The sequence below is a fragment of the Molothrus ater genome, chromosome 2, assembly GCF_012460135.2.
Source record: "Molothrus ater isolate BHLD 08-10-18 breed brown headed cowbird chromosome 2, BPBGC_Mater_1.1, whole genome shotgun sequence".
NCBI classification, from domain to species: Eukaryota; Metazoa; Chordata; class Aves; order Passeriformes; family Icteridae; genus Molothrus; species Molothrus ater.
Window position 1 is genome coordinate 30,984,085 of NC_050479.2, and position 25,077 is coordinate 31,009,161.

At 41.5% G+C, this 25,077-nt stretch overlaps 1 protein-coding gene across 2 annotated transcripts in view; it reads left to right on the forward strand.

Annotated features, from left to right (window-relative positions):
* LONRF2 (LON peptidase N-terminal domain and ring finger 2) overlaps positions 1–23,080 on the forward strand; it is a 34,118-nt gene extending 11,038 nt beyond the window's left edge. Inside the window, exons 2-12 of one of the 2 annotated variants that reach the window (XM_036382057.2) lie at positions 3,577–3,695; positions 6,885–7,007; positions 7,926–8,087; positions 8,545–8,770; positions 10,754–10,850; positions 11,207–11,321; positions 12,543–12,664; positions 13,481–13,639; positions 16,578–16,740; positions 18,697–18,846; positions 19,192–23,080. In XM_036382057.2, coding sequence (XP_036237950.1) covers positions 3,577–3,695; positions 6,885–7,007; positions 7,926–8,087; positions 8,545–8,770; positions 10,754–10,850; positions 11,207–11,321; positions 12,543–12,664; positions 13,481–13,639; positions 16,578–16,740; positions 18,697–18,846; positions 19,192–19,350 — 1,595 coding nt within the window. In that variant the 3' untranslated portion in view covers positions 19,351–23,080. The remainder of the gene's footprint in view (positions 1–3,576; positions 3,696–6,884; positions 7,008–7,925; positions 8,088–8,544; positions 8,771–10,753; positions 10,851–11,206; positions 11,322–12,542; positions 12,665–13,480; positions 13,640–16,577; positions 16,741–18,696; positions 18,847–19,191) is intronic. The other variant, XR_004980102.2, reaches the window with a different exon arrangement.
* The last annotated feature ends 1,997 nt before the right edge of the window (positions 23,081–25,077 follow it).

Below are 25,077 nucleotides of genomic sequence, written 5' to 3' on the forward strand. Positions count from 1 at the left end.
ATCTCCAAAAGAGAGAAAGGGTGCATTATTTTAAAACAAACTTTTAACTATTGTGCAGCTTTTTCTTTTAGGGTTGTTTCTTCAGGTTTGTTTTGTTTGTTTGTGGGTTTTGCTTGTTTTTGTTTTGTCTTTTGTTTGATTCTTTGCTTGTTTGTTTTTTAATTAAAAAAAATAAACTTGACAGTTCTTATAGTGTAGAATCAAAATGTTAGGAGTTGGAAGGGACCTTAAAGATCGTCTAGTCCCATGGGCTGGGATGCTTTTCACTAGGCAACTGGATTGAGTTGCTCAAGGCGTTGCTGAGCATGGTCTTGAACACTGGCATACTTGTATACTGGCATCCAGCAGCTTTCACAAACTCTGTACATCCTCAAGCCCTCTCCTTCCACCTTCTGTGACTTATTATTTTCACCACAGCATTTGCTGTGGCATGGAACAACTCAATATCATGGTGCTCTGTAGAAACCCTGTAGTTATTTAGGCTGTGGGTGGGTATACACTTTTTCATCCCACTTCCATGTGAGCCTTGAGTTGGACAAAGAATGAGGTTTCAGTCCATCTGGCTTTGCCCTGATGGTATGCAGACCCTCTTGGGACAGTCCTGCTGATAGCAGGAGGCTGGGAACTAGGGATGCATGGGTTGGGTGTAGAGCCAGCAAGATTTCAGGCTGCACTGCTTGCTCTGTGAGTGAGGTGAGCCTGAATGGAGGTGGCTAGGCACCACTCTAGACTAGATGCTATGGCATCTAGTCTAGAGGCTTCCTCTCCCTGTAGAATACTTGTTACACTATAGTCTCATAAATACTGTTGTCTTTAGCAAAGTTGTTTGATTTGTTGGGTTTTTTTATCCTTTCTCTCAGTTAACTAAACATTCCCTGCCAGTTACTCATCAAGATGGGCCACACCTTTTGCTTGCTGACTGAGTCTCAGGGAACAAGAGGTACTAGCCTTGAATACATGTAGCTTTTCTGGCTTGCCTCCAGGTTGGCTTATTTTCCCTTTGTATTGTGAGACCCTTTGGACTGTGCTTCAGGAGGATCTGCTATTCTTCCCACACTGTTGTGCTCTGCAATGGCTTTTTTTTTTGCTTAAAACTCTTGCAGTGAAGATAAGTTCCTGAAAAAGAGCTGATGAACCTGTTCTCTCTCTGGGTCTGTTGGCACTGAAGAGTGCTGGAAAGCATCAGTGTGGTTAAAATGTGCAGTAGTGAATAGAAGCAGCAAGCTGACTTGCTTTGTCCCCTAATCTCACACTGCTTCCTTTCCCTGTGATGTCAGAAATACCCTACCCTGCACACTGCTTTCCTATGGAGGTGCCTAACTCTGCTTGCTGCTTCTACCCACCTCAGCATACCCTGCAGCTGGATACCCTAGAGCAGTTACAAAGATGGAAATATAGTATTAATTCCTTACTGTTCAAATGCAGCTAAATAATTTTGTATTTGAGCATTTACTAAAAGGAACAAAAAGCTTACTTGAAGATCTTAGGTTAATTGCTTTTCAGTTTCATTTAACTTGAAGTCTTTTTAAAAACTATCAGGTAGAAATGTGGATCCCTGCATGCAGCAGTCTGCCTGTGTAATAGTTAAAAAAAACCACAACAAACCACCATAAAACCACACAAGCAGAAACCAGCACAGAACCCCACCTTGTGAGCTTTTGCAGAGCTCTTTAAGTGTAGTCTCTAGCTGTCACTGTCTGAGAGCAGTTGGAGAAGCATCAGCCAGGGTATGCCATGCTGCAGTTAGTGTATCTGGCGTCAGTCCACGCAACAGCCAAAAAAGGCAGCGCTCCTTGCTGCTTCTTTCCTTCTCATCCGGTGTCCTGGCACTCAAGTTTGTGTGGCTGGACAGTGAACTAGTTGAGGGGAAACTGATCCTCTTCAACCTTTCTCTTTATTTGTTGCTGTTGAATTAACTTCCAGTCAATTGATTCTTTGCTCTGATTCTGCATCAGCCCAAGAGAGGGGAGGAGGTGGGAGGGGGATGTGATCTTGGGCCATCCCTCCTTGTAGGTCCTTGAACTTAAAGAGTGGTGGCACCTGCAGCAGTTGTGCTTGCTCTGTGTGTCCATGCATATGTGCTTGTACCTGGGCTGTGTATGGGTGATGTGTTCTTACTGAGGGTGTTTTTAGGATGCTGGTGCTGAAGTGAGATCCAAACAGTGAAGCCAAAGCAGGCCGAAGAGAGTATGGAGACAGGAGCCCTGTGTGTGAACACGCATAAGGGGATATTTGTTGGAAAAGTTTAGATGTGAGCTAGTTTGGATGTGAAGTTTAAAAGTTACAGAAACGTGGTACTGTCTTTCAGCACACCTTGAAGCCTTTTTAAAGATTGTTACCAGTTCTGACAGTTTTAACCAGCTCACGTTTGGGAAAGGATTACTGCACTTAGCTGCCAGCAGCGCCCTTCCAGCCTTCCAGAGGCCTCTCCCAGTACATGAAGGTCACCAGTGACCAAGAGTAAATCTCTCATAAATCTCATTACCTATGATGACATATCTGTTCTAGTGAACAAAAGCAGAGCATTATTTGGGATTTAGTGTGTATTTTGCAAGGATGCTGCCACAGCCTGCTACAGTGTCCTTGCCAAGCTGGGGACGTGGCAGGGAGGTGGAGAATTGACTGGACCATGGGCATGAGGTGATCCCTAGTGGCTTGGGAGCTGCTGGGCAGATGGCTGCCAGTGACGTTGTCCAGGTGTTGTTGGTAATGGGGTTGACACAGTTCAGCACCTTACTAACAGCTTCCATCACAGGAAAGAGCACATTGTCAGTGACACCAAACTGGGAGAGGAAGAAGCGATTCATGTGTTGAAGGGCAGGGCTGTCATCAAACCAACAACCTGGAGTATGAGCTGACCAGCAGTGCCTACTTCTGCAAAGGAAGTACACCTGGGACACGATAACTCTGTGCAACAGGATGGGCTGGACTAGACAGCAGATCTGCAGAAGAGAGCTGAAGGTCCTGGTGGACAGGCTGAACATGGATCAGCCAGTGTTTCTGTGAAATTAACATGTGTTCTAGAGAGCTTAAGAAAGGACAGATTAATAATGCTTGGGAACTTTATAATCCATGTGAACTGAATGATTCATGAATTTGTGGAGGCAAGGTGTGTGATCATGAGAGGTTTGCTTGCCCTGGGGAAGGCAAGTGGATATGAAGTGTAAAGACTGCATGCATTTTTGTTATTTAATGGCTTCTGGTAACGTTTTAGCTGAAGGTCTGCTCTGGTGATTTCTTTCTCCATACTGAGAGTAGAAACATTTGCAGCTTTTTTCTTTTTGCTTTCTGAAGTGCCCTGTAAGCAAGACAGGTAAATAAGCAGTGGCATCCTGTTTGTGGATATGAAATATGTCCTGTTAGATAAAACACAGCGATTGCTTCAGAGTGAGAAGAATATATTTTAAGCAGGAAAGAATGAAGGAATTGCCTTTTTTCCATTACAGGAGAGTATAAATGCAGTGGGTGGAAAGCAGTGACTTTTTTTGTTACTGTGGCTGGATATGAGGTTATAGTATTTAACATGTCCTGGTACTTCTTTTAATGAAGTTCCTTGCGACTGTTTTTGTTTTCCAGCTCCTTGCAAGTGTTCATTGATAGCACAGCGGGCAGAGCTCTGTACGCTGATGAAGAACTACCAGCAAGCTCTTCACGACGCCGACATCCTGTGCCGGAGCAAACCCCACTGGCCTGCGGTACGGTGCTTGCCCTTTGTAAAGATCAAAATGAAAACTGCTTCTTCTCGGAGTTCTCTCTGTGGTGGGCGTGGTGTTGAAAGAGCATCGTGGCATCAACAGGGCCAAAAACGTCTTAAGTTCTTCAAAGAATAAGTCTGGAAGCTCCTCAGAATCTCCCCGGCTGGTGGGATTTTGGTGGTGGGCAGCTGGTGGTGTGGTTTTGGTCATGGTGCCTATTATCTGTGACAGCTTGTGCTGCAGCTTGGCAGGAGAATCAGTCTATAAGGCTCCATCAGCCCAGGATGGCCCTGCAGGTCCCTCTGGGATGGATGTGTGTCCAGGAAATGGGTGACTATGACAGCCTGCTGGCCAGTGTGTTTTGCTGAGAAGCCACCTGCGTTGTATTTCAGGGATTATTTTCTTTCCCTCTTCAATCCTAAGATTTCATATCTGTGCTGTCTATCTGTGTCATGGTGTTTCATAGAGGGGTTGGGATTTTTTTCATAACCAAAGCATGTGCTACAAGGAGCAGTGGGCAGTTTGAAGCAAGTATCAGAAATGATGTTAGGAGGGAGAAATGGAAGAAGCACGTGGTGCCCCTCACTACTACTGGTTGCTTGAGGCTGGACTGAGTGTCCAACAGTTCACCCCACCTAGGATTACATCTGCAGTCAGTCTCTCTCCTGTCAGCAGCAAAACTGCAGCACAGGTTTGAGCAGTGGGGAGAGCATAGCGTGGGGAATTGGGGAAGGATTTTAGGCAGAAATTGTCTTCCTGTGGAGACTAAGGAGCCTCCTGCCTGAGCAGGCAGGACTATGCATCTAGTGCTCCATTCCCAGTCAGGGCTAATACAGAGCAGGCAGAGAGGTGCTGTCTGAAACACCAAGTCTCTGGCAAGTTAGGTAATTTTCTCTGAAGGCTATCTGTGCTGTCACCCATTAAAACCTTTCATGTTGCAAGGCAGTTCATAATCTTCCCTTGCATCCAGTTTGCTTCTCTGTCTTGGATAATTTCTCATCAAGTCAGGAATCCCATCTTGGTTGATGCTGGCTGGGTTTCTGTGCAGAGGGAGAAAAATTAATAATGTACATTCAGATATTTTTTTGAAGTGTCTTGTTTGCCTGAATCCATGGAAATGTGATGTGTGTCAGTCGTAGGCGGATAAAGGTTTCATTAATCACATCTCTGAAGAAGTAATTGAAAATGAAATTTGTCATCATGGCGTAACCAGCAGTGTCTCAGACATACTTCACTTGTGCTTTCATGTTTGTGAGGACATCAACAGAAGCTGTGCTGACCCAGAATCCATGTTCTCCAGGAGTTCTGGGCATCTGCTTTGTTTTCTGTATTGCAGCATCTCATCCAGTAGCAGAGATTAGCTCAAACATGAGCTGTGTAGTTAAAAAAACCAAACCTAACATAAAATTAAACTTAATTCTGGGAGTAGCTCCTAGGACGCAAGTGTTCACCTACCAGTATCTTTTGGCTTATTGGTAACAGATGTAGTGGCTTGCTGAGTTACTGGTGAAACTCCTTGGTGTGCAGTAGTCATTGGAGCTATTGATAAGTTGGTTCTTTTTCAGTTGCTATGAAAACTAAGACTCTGTAGGGCAGGGAGAGTTTTCCAGTTGTGTTTTTATTTAGAGGCAGACAGAACTGCCCTCCTGTCTGCTACTCATGGTCCTGCTTGCATCTCCCTTTCAGTCTGATGCTTGTCAGGGGTATATGAAAATAGGAAAGGGAAGGTGGCAGTGGTAGTCTCTGAAGTATAGGGGCCTCTGGTTCCTGGGCCTAACTTCTGGTGTTGGATCTTTAGATACTTTGTGGACAGCCCACCTCAGTCCTCCCTTGCAGGTCAAATAAGGCCATTGCTCTTACAGCCTTGAAGGACAAGTCCAAACAAGCTTGTAGGCTCCCCAGTGCAGTGCAGTAATGCTGGCAGTGATGGCAGGCATGTAAAAGGTTATATGGAGGCTGTGCAGGCATCCAGGCAAGAAGGTCAGGGTCAGGCCTCACAGTATCTTTTCTTACTGCATTGAGGAAAAGAAAAATGTATCTCTCCTGGAGAGAATTGATGTGTACAGGTCACCAAATGATAATTGGTAAATTCTTGTACAGGTCACCAAATGATAATTGTGTTATTAACCTGGCCTATGCAGTGCTTGCTGCTTGCTTTTGTCATAAGCTTCCTTCTTCCAATTCCAGTGGGATGGTAAAGATCTTAACAGGTCTCAGCTTGGACAGCAGTATTGAAAGAATGAGGGAGTTACCTGCTGAGGAAGATTGTGTGATACTGGATCTTTCAACATTATTATGAAGCAAGAAAAGTGGATCTGCTCATCTAGCCAGTCTCTTAGATGCATGAAGCTGTGCTTTCAGTACAGCCCAGAGATGTTCACATGGGTCAGGAGTGGACTTGTAGAGCACACTTCTGTCTAATAAGCAAGGGAGAAATGTTTAAATGCACACTTCGTTTCTTTTCATTGAAAAGGAAGTAATTTCTGAAGTCAAATTAGAACTGTAGTTTGATACTTGCAGGTAAGTTCAGAGGTGAAGCATTCCACTCTTGGTACTAGTAACAAGTAAAGTAGGATTTGTTCCCAAGCTGGCTACCGTAGCTGTTGGCCATGGATGTGTTACTCCAGAACACATGGGAGAGGTAGGGTGGGCTAAAATGCTTCAGGTTAAGCATTGATACATTGCCCTAAATTCATGATGGTTTTGGGCCAAATTAGACAGGTGAAAAATTCTCTCTGTCCTAGTAAAACATTCAGGAGAACTGACTCTCATGAAGTCTCTCAGTTGACACTGCCAGTCTGCCCTGTGCCACTGCCTTTTCTGTGCAGATGTCTTACTTTTTAAGTTTGTCCTGGTATGTGAAACTGTTCTCTGGTGTATCCAAGCACAGTAGGATGTGTAGTAGACTTTGCCCCTGGGGGGAAAAACACCCCTCCTTATTCTCAGCTCTTCTCTCGGAAATGAGCAATGCCTTTGGCAAGGGATGATGCAGCAGAGGGTTCCTGGGGAATCTTTTTTCACCAGAAGGTACTGAATTTCTTTCAGTCACACATGTCAAAGAGGTTGTTACCTGAAAAGCATCTTGTTCTTCACCTGCAGAATGACTTGGACTTTCAGGTTTGTTTTCAGGTGTATTGCTGCCACTTCAGAAATGATCTCTAGATTTGTACGTTTCCTTTGTGTGAACAGGGCCATTATGTGAAAGCAAAAGCTCTTTCTGGATTGGAAAGGACTGAGGAAGCATTGAAGGAATTTCTTTATTGTGTTGCCTTAAATCCTGAATGGAGCTCAATGAAGAAAGAAGCCCAAAAGGTATAAAATGTATTTACCAACTATTTGGCCATTGTGCTGCTTTTAATCCCACAACCAAGTAAAATTCATGGTATTTCAGGTGATAGTAAACACCCAAAGGATAGTTTGATTCAGGAGGTTATCCAATAAACCTTTTTAGCATCATGCTTTGTGAGGCACCTCTTGGTTTTGGTTGATGCCTCAGCTGGAGGGATTATATATTTGTGAATTCCACTGCGTAGGCTTGAGGCTGCTAATTTTAGGACCCACCAAAAAATGACTTTTATGTGGGAAGTGGCAGAGGATTGAGGAGAGGAAGCTGCGTGCTGCCCTGTGTTGGAAAAATCCTGCAGTCTTTGTAGCATTTTGTTCCTTATGGGAAGTCAGACACATTAAGTGCTAACAGCCCATCATCAGGTTCTCTGGAACCATCCACACAGGCAGCTTTTTATAAAAATGAGATGAGGACTTGGCAAGATGCTTGGTGTGGACTGGTGAGAAGAGGAGCAGGCTTTAAGCTGGGGGTTAAATCTGCTTGAGGATGGAGGAGATGGATGAAGAACACAAGGAATGTTTAAACACAACTTTGTTAACTGGCTTTGATGGGAAAGCATGATCTGAAGAGTTCTGGAGGCAGGGTCAAAATGGAGATGGGTAGGATCAGGAGAAGCATGCAACAAACTGCTGCCCTTGTTGCTGTTGGGGAGCAGGATCCTTTGGTAAGGGAGATGGGCACCAGAAGAGCACCTTGGAATGTGACTGTGGTTGTGGTGGGCACTGCCATCCAGGTTTCCCATGGGCATTGGGGAATGTCTTGGATGTTGCAAGCTTCTTGGCATCTAGAAACAGTGAAGTTTGTGGCTCTGTGTTCACATAAACATAAACATCTATGTTGTAATTATTACCTTTTCTTTTTTTTTTTTTTCTCTAATTGACTAGATAATGTGTGAGATGTTTTTCCCAGCCTTTGAAAATGTGCATGATAGTCTAACAGCACCTTTCTCTAGTCGAACATCCCATACAAGATTGAAACCTGCATTTCTGAGTAGCATAAACACACAGTCAGCTGTGGAAGATAACTCTGTTGCTGGGTCCTCAAAGGTAAAGCAAAAAGTGTTCAACATAAAAATACCAAAAATAGTATATGGATCTTTCTGATTTATGTGCCATTGTCTTTGTCTGCACCTGAGTAGGCACTTACTTTAATGATAAGCCTGTTCTCTCCATTGCTGTTGGATCTCTTATTGGGATGTACTTCCTCAAAAAAATAAGAGTGAACCTTTTTCTTCAGAAAACAATGTGATGCCTTCATGTGGGGGTCAGTTGTGTTAGTGGTTTTTTCTACTGAAGATTTTAGTATGACAGGAACATAATTTCCGGAGACAGGAGCTGTAGGGAGAGATATGGCCTTACTTCATGCAATTGGGAAGTGACCTTTGATACAGACCTTTCTCCATTGCTAGGCTCCTTGTGGGAACATTGATCTATTGCTGATAAAATTAATAGATAAAAGCAAACCAAAATTGTCTCATGCTGTATATAACTTCTTCTTTTCTAGGATACTATGTTCAGGTTAACAAAAACCCCGTCCCAAGAGTCTGATGTATTCAGAAGCACTGATTCTTCTGTTACCCATCATGTTCTGGATCTCTACTTTGATGACAACAAGAAGTCTTTGGGAGCTATTCTCTCCAGTTTACCTGGGGTTGGCTTAAAAAGAAAGCTGTCCAGTGATATGAGGGATTTGCAGAGTTTGGATGTCCCCAATAAGATTCTTAAAAAAGGTTTGTGTTATGGCTTAGAAAAGTGATTTCTCTTGCACATACTGAAAAACTGTAAACTTTTTACTCCTCCCTTTTTATAGGGGTCAATAAAACATTCCCTACAGGAATTGGGGTAATATTTTGTTCTCTGGTGTATCTGTTTCTGCTCTAACAACCTATTTAACTTATTCCGGAGCAGTTTAAGTTCACTGTCTGAAAACTGTATTTTGCTTTCTCAAATGGGCCATTTCCAGTGTAATGTGTGTGTAATCCACTTTCACTTAGTCTTCATATTGGTGGTGCCATTTCCATTTTCTAGGTCTCAGCTATAGCTGAACTTCATTGTCTTTCTATATGATTGAATGATGAAGTAAGCCCAGAAACTAATCTTTAACTGGCATTAGAAGTGGTCACATGCAACTTTACATGAAATATTCCAAGCAAACAAAGAAGCCTTTTCAAGGGTACTAAGCCCCCACCCCCCAGTTTTCTGTTACTTGATAGCTTGCTTACAATTTGCTTCTTGCTTGTTATGCTTCTCAAGCTTCTAACAAAGACCTCCAGAGTGGCTTTAAATGCTGAAGGCAATACTTTACTGAGCAGTGTAATAATTGGTTAACATAGACTTTGAAAATGTTGCTGTGCTGGTGTGAATTTTTTCCCCTAAAGAAAAAAAAAAAAAAAACAACCCACACCTCCAGGAGTTTGACTTGTTCCTTGCAAGTCTTCTAGTACAGCTGTCTGTCTTTGACCTCTACAAAAGATACATATATATGGCCAGTTTCTGATCATGTTGCTATGGAGGAAAAAAACCCCTGTACTTGCCTGTGAACTGCAGACTCAGTAAATAGATTGTGAAATCTGACCCACCTGTATCTTCACAGGGAAGGCCAGAGATCGTGTTTTACCCATAAGCACTAATTTCTGGTGTGTTCTAGGTCCCAGTGCCATGTTACTATTTGCAGAATTAACTCAGCCAGGTTCTTGCAATTACTAAATGCTAACATGTGAGATGTAGGTTAGAGATAGCACTGTTTTTCTTTGTAGGCCACACACCACCTATCCTGTCTGTGCTGGAGATAAACCAGATGCTGAGCATAAGTTACTCTTTAACAAAGCATCCTAGTATTTTAACTTAACAGAAAAAACAGGGCTTTTAAATGATGAAGAATTTGGTTAATAAAAAACATGTGGAGGCAGCAGTCACAGCTCTTTTGCAACTCATCACAAAGATGAAAATTGTAAAAGAAGTTCCAGGATTTGCTTGTGTAAATGTCAACAGAAGCTGGAGCTGATAGCTTTTGAGCCTAAATAATGCTGCTGTGAAGTCTGAAGTGCATACCCTTAAAGTGAGTTTAACCCAGAGATATAAACCACCCCCAAAAATCAATCTGGGTAGAATTTTAAGTGAAGTGTTTTGCCTCTCTGTTTGCATATTGTTGAGCTAGTAAAAGCTGTGTTAGCTAATGTAGCTCCAGTAGTCCTTTTAACTTTTAAGCTGTCTGAAATTTGGGATTTCTAGAACAGCCTAGTCTAGAAAAATGTAAGCCTTTTTATATTTGTAAGAAAAAATACCCCTGCTGAGAAATCTATAATAAGCAGTGATGAAATATTTTGACTGTGTGTAAACAAATTAAATTCTGGACCTAATGTACTTAAAAACATCTGGCCTGGCTGATGTGAGGGTGGTGGTGGGAAAGCAATAGCAGAATATTTTAAAAACTAGCCTAGAAAAACCCACAAAACAATCATTTTTGGAGAAGCAAATAATGGGTATTCAGCTCTAAAGTGTATTCTCTGGCCACAGACGTCATCCTCTGCTCCCCAAAAGATCTCCTGCCAAAAAATTTAAAACTTAGATGGGAGGTATGTTTGTTAGAAACAAAACTTCAGAAAAGAAAAGACACAAATCAGGTTTTTTATGGAAGAGTTAACAGTGCAAAGAGCATTGGAAAATGCAGTCATGCTTTTGACTTTACTAAGATAATCTTCTTGACTACTTAGATGGAGATGTTTTACCTGAAAACACCACTGACACTTCAAATGAAATACCGACAACTCTGGTGGATGCGTCGGACTTTGAGTGTTCCCTCTGCATGAGGTATGACTGTGTTGACCTGGCGTTAACATAACAAAGCCTCTCTAGCTTCTGAAAAAAGTTACCATGGTGTAAGAAGAGAAACCTGCCAGAGAATGTCAAAGTCATTATTATGTTCCTTTTTGCTGAACCTTACATCTGGTGAATCTTTACAGATGTGGTTTTTTTCCATTATGTATGCAGTTCTCCATTGTTTACCACTTGTAAAAAGGAAAACCTTTTTTGTATCGTTGGGTAATGCCTGTCACCTGTGCTTTATACAAAAGCAGGAAAGAAAGAGTTAGGACTCTTTCCTCTCCACACATTGGGAATTGTTTTTGTTGCCAGCTTAGCTTTCTGTTCGATGTTTTCACGTTAAGGTTGTTCTTCGAACCTGTTACCACACCCTGTGGACACACCTTTTGCCTCAAATGCCTTGAGCGTTGCCTTGACCATAATCCACTCTGCCCACTCTGCAAGGAAAAGCTGTCAGAAGTAAGTATGTCCTTGCCCCAATTGAACTGCACAAACTTCTGTTCTTCTGAAAACATCTATGTGGAGATTTTCTATGCTCTACTTGTGAGTTGCATCCAAAGCAGTGTGGCCAGCAGGGTGGGGGACGGGATCTGTCCTTCTACTCCTCTCTGGTGAGACCCACCTGGAATGTTGCACCCAGCTCTGGGTCCCCAGCACAGGGGTGCAGCAAGTCCAGAGAAGGGCTATGAATATGGTCTGGGGCTGGAGCACCTCTCCTGTGAAGAAAGGCTGAGAGTTGTGGTTGTTCAGCCTGGTAAGGAGAAGGCTCTGGGAAGACCTGCTCTTGGCCTTACAGTACCTCAAGAGGGTTTATAAAAAGATAGGAACAGGCATTTTAGTAGAGGACCAATGCTTTTAAAGTGAAAGAGAGTTGATTTAAAGAGATTAGATGTAAGTAAGAAATTTTTTACCAGGAGGATGATGAAACACTGGAAGAGGTTGCCCAGGGAGTTGGCAGATTGTCCATTGCTGGAAACATTACAGGTCACGTTGGATGGGGGGCTCTGAGCAATCTGATCCGTTTGAAAGTGTCCCTGCTCACTGAAGGAGTTGATTAGATGACATTTAAAGAACCTTTCCAACCCAAACTTCTATGATTCCTTGAAAACAGAACAAGACAGTACCGACAACATCAAGCTGTGCACAGACCTCATTTACTCAAGGGTGTATTTGGCATTCATTGGAATACAGGTGGTTTAGCTGGTTCTTAAAAAAATGGAGGCTTCTGGTATCACATCAGGCTCATGCCTGGGGAACCCTTCCATAGCCATGTTCATACCAAATTTCCAGTTTGTGTGGAAACTGGTACATGAGGAATGGTTGCCCCTTGGTCAACACTTACTAGCAGCAGACATAAGGTATCCCATACATAGTGCTTCTTGCCAGTAAGCTGACAGCTGTAGATGAAAAAGATGCTTGTATCTTTGCAAAAGTGAGGATGGACTGCCTTTTCTTCCTGCTAGTACAGCTTTTCCAAAAAAAGGGGATGGGGTTAAAAGGACAGTGGCATGAACCACATAGGCTGAAGTGGAAGCTTTGGTGCCTGGAAGCTTAAAAGGGTAAGGAATCTGTACAGTCCTAGCTAATGTGCACTTGGGCCTCAGGGAAGAATGGGCTTGGGAGGAAGAGATGTTACTTGTTTTCTTGTTACCAGACTTAAGAGTTGACTGTTCCTCGTAGTTTCTGGCAAGCAGAACTTACAAGAAGACCGTCCTTACAGAAGAGCTGATCGTCCGTTACTTGCCAGAGGAATTATCTGAAAGGAAGAAGGTTTATGATGAAGAAATGAAGGAATTGTCAAAGTAGGCTCTCTTTATACTACTGACAGCTGTTACAAAAATGTATTCTTCGGTCTAAATTACTGAAGAAGATTAATTTGCTTATGAAAATGCACCAAAGGAATGAATTTGTAAATGAACCCTGCCAGATGTTTTGTATTTTTGATGTGTATAATGCAGATAAACAAGTTACAATGTGCTTGGATGGTGGAGAGGCAAAACAATATTCTTAAAATAAAGATAATTGCTCTTTCCTATGAAACAACATATAACTTTAGAAGTCACAGTGGGGGTTTTCTGGGAGTAGAATTCAAATTATCAATGGGTTATACTTCAGGTCAGGAAAAGTTCAAGGATCCAGCTTTGTCAGTGACTTGCAGATGTTGTGCTATAACTCAGCTAAAAAGTAAAACAAAACATGCAGTTAATCCTGAAAAAAATTAAGTGGATTAATGGCTTTGAAATCAAAGGGGTTTACTGAGTTTGGGGATTCTCTGCCATCTTGCTTTGAACATGACTGGGTCCTAAGTACTTTATTACTGTGAAAAGTTGTCACCAAAATCTTGCCATGTGTATAAGATGTGTCACTGTGCATGTTTTTGGGAAACTGGCTATTTCTTGACTTTTTTTCTTTATGGAAGTAGGTTAGAGGGATTGTTTACTTAATGTATTAAGGAAAAGAGTCCTGAAATATTGTTTGTCTTGTGAAAATGGCAAACCTCAAAGAGATAGGCATTTACAAAGATTGAGTCTAAGGAAGCCATTTGTCTTCTATTAAGGATATATGCTGAATATAGCAGCATCCAGAAAAGTGATTTTTTTTTAACAATTTTCTTACAGTTTGAATAAAGATGTTCCCATCTTCGTATGTACCATGGCCTTTCCTACCATCCCTTGTCCACTCCATGTCTTTGAACCTCGCTATCGCCTAATGATAAGAAGATGCATGGAAACTGGTACCAAGCAGTTTGGCATGTGCTTAGCTGATGAATTAAAAGGGTAAGGAGATGAGCTGAGAATGTCCTGTTGTTGCAGAGGCTGCTGTGAGCTAATGGAATACTGCAGCACAGTATACTTGTCTCCCCAAACCACTGTGGTTCCTTCCAGTCCTGTATGAACCAATATTAAAGTCGCTTGCTTCTTAGTTTTGAACTTTAAACATTCCTTTTTACACAAAGAAGTAATTTTATTACTCTCCTGTTGGTTAATAGCAAGAATGCAACTCATCCTGTTACTACAGGCTCCAAAAATAGCATTTAATTGGCTGCGTGTTTGGAAAGCTTGCTGGCCTGTTTGTTCCAGTGAAAACTGACTGTCTGGGTAAGGTTCCCCCTCTGTCTACTCAGTTTAAAAAAAGGCAAAACAAAAATAAGACAAAACATTCAGACCTCCCATAGCTTTCTTGAAAGAGTGGTATCATTTTAATGAGACAAAGTATACACTTGGCTGAGAAGTCTGTTTTGCTGCTGGATGTTGAATTTGAATGTTTGTCTTTACTGCTGTGTTGCAATGTCTAAACTATCTGCAGTGAGTGGGTTACATTGTCTTTCTATATGATCATACCTTTCATTCATTTTTGTGAATTCTGACACTGATGTGTTCTAGCTCCCTATGAAGAGACTGACTAGATTGAAGGTCCCTTACAAAACAAAACTATCCTCTGATTCTACTAAGCCTTCAAGTTTAAATGTTTACAGATAATGGGGTTTTGCTACCATGCTCATGGGAGAAGCATGAGGTGATCTTGAGAGGTTTGCCTTATGAGATGCAATAGTTGCTGACTTCAGAAGCTACATTGGCAGGCTGTAGAATGGATCATGAACATGGGAATTTTTAAGAACACATTAGACAGGCATCCTCAGGAACAGCATTTTTGTATGTGATCATCACTGGAGCTGAGAAGGGGTCAGTCATTACTGAGGCGTGGCAGCCTTTCCTTGTCCACTCCATGCTTCTTGGGGGGAGGGAAATTTTATTTTTCTCCCAGACTGGACAGTAAGGTAGCTGTAAGAGTACAGGAGATGCTGCAGCTTCCAGTTAGCCGTGGCTGTGCTGCAATGCCATTTGGCATGCTCTCAGTACTGCACTCAGTGGAGTTCAGACTCCAGCAGCAGCTGATGTTCCACAGGCCCTTTCAGGTCTATTACCAATTTCCTGGAAGCGAATACTTGGGAGAGTGAGGACAGAATTAAGCTAGGACTTCGGTGATAACTCTCCTTACATCCCTGCAGGCTTGTGGAAGAGCCAAATATATTTGGAATCAGGTATAATAATACAGAGAGCCATGGCATTACAATCCCCAAAACACAATAATTGGTTTGTTAAATAGCATCATGAAGGGTATTTTAAAATGAACAGTATGGTTAGATTTCTAAGTCATGTCTGTTTTGAGTTACTGAAATAATTAAACTTTTTGAGCATGATGACTTAAATAAACCACTGAAGTGCAGGAAACCTTAATCTGCAGACACCTGCCAGGCTGTTCCAGCTTCTTACACAAGTAAAGAAGTTCTTCTGTTTATTCAAAATTGCGAAATCAACTTGGGAATACAAGAAGCGGGGAAACTTGTTTTGCCTCATCTGCTGAGACATGGATACATACCTCCCTTTAAAAACACAGTGACAGAGCATGTTTAGTTCATTACCTTCCTCTGGTTTATGTCTCCATTTTAACTTATAATTGGTAAAAGAATATAAGCTCTTAATGTTGTCAGCACATTTTATGCCTGTCTCCAGGTGCTTTCTTGTCTCTCTGATTCAGGTCCCCGTCTACCCAAAAGTAACTCCTCTAAGGACAAAAAAGACAAAATCATCACTTCTGTATTAATTTCAAAATCCAGTATGAATGTCACTAAAATCCTTAATTAAAAACAATAGTTATGTAGCTGTTTAAATAGTGTATAGTGTAATATTGCTGTAACAAACTAACAGACTTGCTTTTATTAATCAGTTCTGTTGGTAGAGCACCAGGACTTAGCTGTGTGCAGCTCTGCTCCTCCTGCTCTTCCTGATTTTTTCCTGTACACTGGCTGGGAGAGAACAGTTGTTCCCCACCCCTCCCAAACCCATGATTTCTGATAGACCAGAAACAAGAGTCATTTCTTCATCACTCCATTGTAAGAAATGACCAAGCCCTAGTAAAACAAGCATTTCCATGATGAAGAATTTATCAGACCCTGTGGTTTGGTATCTTGAGATTGAGACTACATACACTGCTTTCTCCTGCTTAACAGTAGGCTGAGTTGTAGATGTGCAAATGTATTGTGGTGAAGAGTCATTGTGCAATCAGCCTCTCTAGTGAAATCACTGCCCCACAAAGGTAGAGTTAGGTAAGCTTGATAAAGTAAAAGTTAATTTCGTGCCTGTTTCCAGGGTGTGATTAAAACACACTACTACTTTAAATATAGTGGATGGAAAAGTGTTTTTTGAAGAGGGTATTTTGAGTTTGATTTGCCTTTTTTTTAAAGGAAACAAATGCAAGAAAAGACTTGTTATATGGAAAACTTTTTTCTTCTAAAGCCTGTAGTCTTCTGCTTACACCGTGGAGTAGGGGGATAGCCCTCACAGCCATGCATTTGTTCCTCACTTTCTGTACTTTCCTCACGGTATCTTTACCCATCTTGTTTTCTTTGCAAACCAGATGAATTTGCCACCAGCAGCTGGAAATTCCCAGCATGAAACACGCTTCATTTAGTTTCCTGTCCCTTTCCAGCCCTCTCACCCCATAAACCTGCCCTGAAAATGCTGCTGCCCAGGTCCTCTGAGGGAAGGCAGAAAGGGTGGGGGTTGTGTGGCTTTTGTGAATAAGCAGAAATGTATTGTCACCAAAGCAAAATCCTCTTTCAACTAAGAAATGGTGAATTAGGCCCAGTATTTGTCCTGATGTCTATAAACACTTGTTGATGACTTCCACTTTTATGCCCTTCTGTCATTTCAGATTTGCAGATCATGGCTGTATATTAGAGATCAGGGACGTAAAGTTTTTTCCTGATGGACGCTCAGTTGTTGATACAGTTGGTGTCCGTCGTTTTAGGGTCTTAAGCCATGGCCAGCGAGATGGATATAACACAGCAAACATCGAGTATCTTGAAGATAAAAAGGTGATCTATGGTGCAAAGTTATTCATACCCATGTATTGCTGGATTCACTTAAATAGCCTTTCCTTGTTGCATTTCAAGCTAGCTGTGCATTATTTTTAAGCCAATATCATTACAAATTCACTAAAGCTCTGTTTTAAAAACCGTGGAACAAACTTTGTATCTTCTTTCCCTTTCTTCCTTTCTTCCCTTATAATTATCTCTGCTTAAAGTGTTACACTCTTTTCATGGATCTCAAAGTAGCTTCTAGGATGCTGAGGTCATGGTTTGTAGGTGAGGTCAGAGTAACATTTTAAAACTGGTACAGAATTTAAAGCCTTCTAAAAGCACATGCTCCCATTGGTAGAGAACTGAGTGTTCTCTTGCACTGAACAGACAGTTGGCACACTTCATATGTCCTCCAAGTTCTCATTTACAGAACAGGTCCTCAGATAAATGTGGGAATCTGCTCTTAAAATGAGTTCTTAGGGACACGTAGTTAACCATGCCCTGTACAAGCATCCATTAGAGCTGACTGAGAACAGAAATGCAGAGAGGAAAGTAGATTTTAAAAACAAGTCCTCTTAGCAAAGCTGCATCAAGACAGGTGTTTGTGATGGGTGTTGACCAAAAGTTGAATTTTTGGCCATGCTTTCTGGATCATCTTTAGGCTGTGTCTATAAAACCTTGGTAGCTGTTAACATGGAGCTTAGCAGTAATCTCCTGCTGATGCATGAAGTCAGTTCTGTCATACAGCTCTAGAGTACTCTCACAGTTGAAGTGAAAGTCTGTAAAGCCTTAGCAGTGCTTTTCTAACCTGAGTAGGGTGATGCAGTTGTTTGCCAGGACAGGAAAGGTTGAGCTCATGGAGATGCCTCTGCCTGTGAAAGGCTGGAATAGGCAATCTGTTCAGAGTGAGGGTTGTGCTCTGTTTAAATCCCTAGTGAAGAGTAGTGGAACTCAGGTATACAGGCATTGTTTATAGATGGTGCCAGAGATCCACCTCTTCATAATTAGAGTGAGATTCACCTTGTCTCACAGTGGAGACTGGTGTCTGTTCAATGCCCTACATCCACATGTCTGATGGTCAAAAATCTCAGTCCAAAGCTACCTGTTTTATATGCTCTTAGATACTTATCTTAAGATGAGATTAATTGTTCTCTAGAACTGCTTCTCCTTGATTGTGAAGGGCATCTAGAGCAGGTGGATCAGATGTGTACCTGAGTGGGTAGCATAGGTGAAATCACATGTGATGTGCACATGTTAAAGGGGAAAAAAAAAAAACCCAAAAAATCCAGAATCAAAACCCCCAAAAACCTCCACAAATCAGCAATTTGTAGTGGTTTTTGCTTATGCCTTTTTTTTTTTTTTCCCTAATAGCTAATAGTAGGCCTGTGCAACTAAAACACTCTGCTTCAATAAGGGTGTTTCTTCATGATTGTTTCTGATATTGGGAAAGCATCACTTTCCCTGCTTCCTGCCTGCTCAGGTGTCTACCCTCCTCCTTCTCCTTGGCTGTCCTACCATGGCCTTACCACTTCTATAATATAGTGCTGGTCTCTTAAGTGCTGTAGCCCCCCCGTCTCTGTGCTCAGTGGCAGTAGTGTTTGTTTTGTTTTGCCAGATGATGTACCACTGTCCAGAGGTCATTCTGTGACAGGGACTTAAGGTTGTGGGTTTGAGATTATAAATATGTCCCAGGATTAGAGAGCATATTCTTCTATTATGCCAGCATTTAGGAATGGATACTAGTGAGGCAGTTACTGCTCCAAGAAATATCACTTCAGGACACCTAGAGGAGGGTAAAAAGACTCCAGCATCACAGGTTTGAAATCTGAGACTTAGGCACAGTTGGTTTACATAAGGACATTTGAACAGCTGTAGTCACTGCATTATTTTGCTTCGTTTGCTTCTGGGGAAGCACGTGGACTCCACGGTATCAAACCTGTTTTGTTCCATCTCCCTTCTTTTAACAATAAGGTTGAAGGACCAGAATATGAAGAACTTGTCCGCCTTCATGATTCAGTCTATGATCAAGCTGTTGCCTGGTTCACTTCACTTAAAGACAATATGAAAGTGCAAATTCTCAATCATTTTGGATCTATGCCAGGAAAAGAACCAGAGCCACAGGTAATAAAACCTGCCTACTTATGGAGCCTTACTGTAGACAGAATTTTAACACTAGACTCTTTTCTGACAGATTGTTGCTGTGGTATATACATTCTAGACTCTTATTTACTCAATTTTGGTCTGTTGGCATGAAGCATGGTAAACAATATACCTGTGTAATTTGGTAGCTGAAGAGATAAATCTTAATGGTGTATACAGATAAAGAGAACACCTGCAATTAAGTGTTCTCTTGTTGCTTGTTTTGTGGTGACTTTCTTAGCAAATAGAAGGTGAGAAGGAGGGTGATGTTCTTTGTGGAGCTGGGCTGGTGAATACATAACTGCTTGTTTTTCCATCCTTTTGCAGAGCAACCCCAGTGGTCCTGCCTGGTACTGGTGGCTCTTGGCAGTGTTGCCTCTGGAAAACAGAGCTCAGCTGGCTATACTAGCTATGACCTCCCTGAAGGATCGTCTCATCGCCATCCGGCGCGTATTGATATTTGTGACTCGCAAAAGACCCAGATAACATGGACTTGTGTTGTGAGTGGGCACCAAAAACACCTCATGACAGGTTGTTCTGGGGGAGGGCAAAAGGGGAGGGGTTGTTTTTTGTATTTTTTAAAGATTCCTTCAAGAAGGAACAGCCCTTTCTGACTGCGTCCTGCATCCATCGATTGCATCGGTTTGTTACCTGGGTATTCACCAAACCTTGCACACTCTCCTGTTGTCCTGGTGAAAATGGAGCCTCTGCAGAGCTGTGCTACATTTAGAATGTAGCTGATGGATGTGGATAATTGCTTCAAAGTACTTTGATAGAATTGATGTTTCTAGCCAAGAGAGTTAAGTACTAGAGTAGTGCCATTGGCCTGCATGTGATCTGAATTTTCACTCAGTAGGAAGAGGAAACTGGACAGTGGATTGAAGAGGTGTTTCCTAGACTTTCTTGAAGGTAGTGAACAGAAGAGGAGTTATGCTGCCCAGCAGAAGTATGCACAAGGACTATAACCAACAGTACTCTCTGTTAGTGAATTGAAAGGCAGTCTGTCATACACCCACATCTCCCACTCTCTCTCTCTTTCAGCAAATAACAGTTTGAGGGAAAAAACAGGTTAAGCCGTTTGTAGTCAAGGCATCTGAGGATGTTTATCTGAAAGAATAATAGCTACTGAATAAGCACACTATTTGGTAGCCTTAGGTAATCCCTCCTTTGTGATTTACATGTTGTAGCAGAATAAGTATATACAAAATGTTTGGAAATACATACTTAGGTTTCTTTGAAGAGAAAACCCAAAGTAATCCTAGCCAGTCTTACTGCTAAATTCAAACCTAGCCACTCACTAAAGTATAATAAACACTGCTGTGAAATAATGATTTCACCCCAAGTATGAGGGAGGCATGCTGCAGTTTACTCTGAACACCTGCTCTGCCAGTGGAACCAGCGATGATGAAAAGTGGGGAGCTTTCCATCTCTCTCCTTCCTGCAGTGTCATGCTGACCTCCTGTTACATTGGGGTGGTCTCTACTGAACGTGTTTCAAACCGAAAGTATTGTAGTTTAGTACCAGTTGCTGTATGTGATGGAAATCAGCCCACAGTGACACCATGAAAGGAGTCACAAACCGAACCTATAAAGGCACGTCTCAATGCAAGCTTCAGTCAGGTGTTAAACTTCATTTGTCTCTTTGATTATTTTTTTATGTATTGTTTTGTTAATATCTAACTTTGATAGCTGTTAAATTGATCGCTTGTCAGTCAAATGATCAACATATGCTCAACTGCCAATGAAATAACTCAGTGTTACCAATTCAATTGGCATAGTTTCGTATAAGTAGAACTGATACTACCAACGGGGAAAAAAAGTTGACTTGAATCTCCATGTGCTGCAAGCATAGCAAGACCAATGTAAAGACTTGTTCATGTGCAGAAGTCTGGTAAGAAGAAATGGCTGCTTACCTAAATGGTCAAAGTGCCTGGTTTCTTTTTTAGTTCTTTTCTCCTTATTTGTCAATGAAGAGGTATTTAAACTTTTTTTTTCCACTTTGTACATGAATTCTGGAAGAAAACTGCATTAAAATGCAGTAATTGGGATATATTACCTGCTCTCTTTGGGTATTGTAGTTATAACCTCTGTGGTCTGGGAAACAAAAATTCCGTTTTTTTTCCTTTCAGCAAATGGCTACCACAAATGGTTTCTGTAACATACCCTGAATGTACTGTAACTGCCTCTACCTTGAACACGCCTTTTCTATTTAAGTGGTTTGTAAGTGTATTCTCTGAATTGTGAAGTGCATAATGTACAACCAATGATGTCATAACCTCTACAGTAGCCTTCTGCAAGTTCTGCTGCCACCACCAAAATACTCAAAATTCAAGTTGAATGCATTTCCTCCAGGATTTGAAGATGATGAAGAGGAATTCACTGAAGTATAAGGAATTGTTGTATTTGTGGGGAGGAAATGTCAGAAGTCAGTAGGTCTTCAGCCGACTGTCAGCTGAGCTACTGAAGGGTGATTTCACAAACTAATTCTTGGACCAGAAGATGGACTGTATTTGATCTCGCAATCCTTTCTGTTTAGCTTCCTGTTCTTCCCATTCCTTTCCATGCTGTGTATTTCTTCAAGACTCATTAATCTTGCTTGTTTGTGTGTCTGGCCTAGTTTTGAGTGTTACTAGTTTAGCTGGAAGAGGATGCTGATGGTATTTGTATATTGCTGGTCCCTGATCTTATATGTGCTTAATTTTACAGATAGGAGTGCATTTAAGAAAAAAAAAATCAAGGTGCTAGTTAGTGTCTTCTTGGCTTTGCCTCAGTAAATGTTAATGTTAATATTCTTCTCTGCAAAAGTGATTTTTTCAAGATATCTACTTTTGAGGTACTTCTGACAGAAAACCCTATGAAATGAGAGGTTGTTTACTGCTGTTCTGTAATGTGTAAAGACATTCTACATGGGAAATGACATTACTGTGTTCATGAAGGCCTGCATAGTTAATAGAGTGATTGTTATTGAAAAGAAAGCTGAACTGTAGAGGGATTTTTTTTTAGTCAAGGTTTAAAGCAGTTTGTGAATATTTCAGTGGCTGATGTTTTGGATAAAGGATAACAACAAAGGAATTGTCTGTGTATGGATGCAAATAATAATATTAGCAGCCCAAAGCTGACATTTCTTCCAAAACATTGAATGCTGATCAAATAGCAAAGCTTTAATAAATAGATAAAATCACCACTGCCCTGTGGTACTTGCTTTTTAAGGGAAGTACCAGTTTCATTTTTACCAAATCACCTCTGCCATATAATATCTGCAGCATCCAGTAGTACCTCATGGGAAAAGCTGTCTCGTTGCTCTCTAGAGGAAATGTCCACGTTACAGCCAGTCTGTGCTTAGGTGTAACTTGTTGCCAAGGTACATGTGGAAGCATTGGAGCTGAGCTCCTGGAAGAGATAGACAGGATTTGTTGCCTTTCTAGCTCATTACACTTTTCTTGCTTGCTGTCCAAGCAAGGATGCTGGGATATATGATGAGTCTTTTCACTGTGGTGAATGTGGCCCTTCTTTATACATCGTAAAGAGGCCAAAAAGAAAAAAAAAAAAATCCCTCTACCTCTACACCTGTTGTTCACCTGTAAAATTTCAAGCTACAAAATTATATATATATATATATTTTAACCTTTTTTGTCTTTCAGAAGCATACTAATTGTTTGCCACTGAGGCCTTTTATCTACTGTATTTTAATATGTTCATTTGATAGTCATCGAGATCTCTTTGTACTTCTAACCTGTAGAACTTGTCATGTTTCTTACTGCTCCTTTTTCCTTCTTCTCCAGTCCACTTTTAAATTGATAAATAGAAAGCTGTACACTCTATTCCTGTTACATTTTACACTAGTGGAACTGGTATTTTGGTAGCGCCTTAATTTTGCAGTTGTGAAATGATTGTATCAACTCTTATCTGGGGCTTCTGACCAGATGTAAATGAGTATGTTTAATGTAGATAAACTTGAAACCATTTTTTACTGTTTTAAAGCTAGAAATGAAATGGAGTGTGTACATATGTATAAATATAAATTATTAATCTGCACCTTTTTGTATCTAGTAAATACAGGAGAAGTTCATGTTCTAACCACATTTGGCACTTCTTGTTGCATAAACAAAGCCAAAACTTTTTTTAAAAATTGCAGTGTTCATTTCATGTGTATTTGCAATATTCATGGGAAATGTGTTTAATTTATGTGATATTTGGAATAAACCAGGTTGAATTTATGCGAGTGTAAGTTCATGGGGAAAGCTTTATCACTATGAGGACCGAGAGCTAGAGCCGAGGTGAACACGGTCTGAACGAAACAAGCCACTGATGTGCTGCTGTCAGAAGAGGGGTGGTAGTTTGGTTTTCCTGACAGGAGCCCAAGGGCTGACAGTTGGTCTGATGAGGCTTTAGGAAGCAGATGGCATCCCAGAAGCAGTGGTTAGATGTTGGGGTTCATGAGTTGCATGGCAATTGTTTTAGCCCCTGTGCAAGGAAGTGGGGAGGCTGCAGAGGCTGTGGCACAGTGGGGTTTGCTGGGCACACAGGGCAGACTGTGGCACTGGGTGGGAATATGAGGGGTGGATTTGAAGGAGGGTTGGAGGGTCTCAAAATAAGGGAAAGATTAAAGGACTTGAGCCCTCAGCAAGGGCTGGGATGGAGGAGGTAAACCTTCAGCTTCCTCAGAAGTGGGTTGTGACAAAGATGGGGTATGATTGTGAAGTGGGCTCTTCCTTTTGTAGTTTATTGGATTATTTTGTAGCCCTAAGCATGACCTGACTGGCCCGGTAAACTAAGCTCTAAAAAATACATGGTTACAGTGAAGAACAACAAATGCTTTATTGTCTTAAGCCCAGTGAAATAAAATACCTTCAGGGTGCTGTGAGGGAGGCAGTGTTCCAGAACAAGGCAACTGCACATGGCTAGCATCAGTGTATCAGGGGGTGGGACACTGTCAGCAGCAAAACTTTGATGACCCTCATGGGTTCCTTCCAACTCAGGATAGTCTCTTCTGAAACAGAGTTATGTGGAGACAAAAGCCCTGCCAGATTGTGGAAAGCACATCATGTTCCTCAGTCACATCTTCCTGCCAGCTAAGCTGTGGAGCTAAACTGCTGTGAAGGCATTTTTGTAAATACTATAGCGTGGTTTTTTTTTTTTTCCTTTTGGTGTTGGATTGACTGACCCTTGTATGAATGTCCAAGCATACAAACATCAGTTACGGGACTGCTCTTTTAGGTTGCAAGTGTATGTGGGAGTGTCTGTAAATGCTGCTTGAGTTTCTTCAATAGCCTGGACAACAGCTTTTTGAAACAACATACCTTTCAATGAAGAAAGGAGGTTTTCAAGGTTTCCTTTTTATTAGCCAGATCCTTGTGCTCCTTGAGACTTGAGAAGAATAGAGGTAAAGTAACTGCATGAAGTTGTAAATAGCTTTTTTCCCCCTTATTCTGCATGTCCTTTGCTAGTAGATAGATACCAAGCCTTGGAAAGGCAGCATCTCAGACTATGCCTACTTCCCTGAGCAATGCTGTTCTTAGAGTTTTGTCTGTTGTCTTGCATCACTAATCAAACCAGGAACCAAAAATAATGCTGCTTAATTCTGTCCAACAGCACTTGCTTGAAGCTGTTACCTATTGAATAATAGAATAAGAAAGATCAGGAGAAAATCTGATACTTTCAGGTGCAAAAAAGAATAAAAAGAAAGTGAATCCGTGCCAGCACTTTGCTCAGTTCCTCTAACGACTGTGCCTACTACACTTGCAGCTAAAAGACAAACATGTTTTCCATTGCATTTACGTTGCATGGTAGGAACAAGTTGTTTCTAAATTGAGATGAATATCACTTGCTGACAACTTTTATAGCTGTGTTCTGCCATATGTGGGGTTCTGCCTTGTCTGCTAAATTTGGGACTTCATGCATCCATGGAAGAAATGTCTTCACTTGTAAATGTTGCTTACGTTTTTTCTCATAAACATCTGCTGCTCTTTTTGTGCAACAGCATATTGGAGCCTTGCTCCTGGGAGGACCTGGATTTTGAACACAGAAGCTTTTGTTGGGGTCAGGCTAGTTAACCTTACCACAAATTTACAGAAACAGCTCTGGTCCCCTTTTCTCTGTGCCAGAGGCAGAGCTGGAAGTTTTAAAGTTATAGGCCTGTGTCCTTGCAAACCTGAGGATGGCATGTGGAGAATGGTATACAGCAAGTGACCAAGAGCATAATCTGTCTTTACCA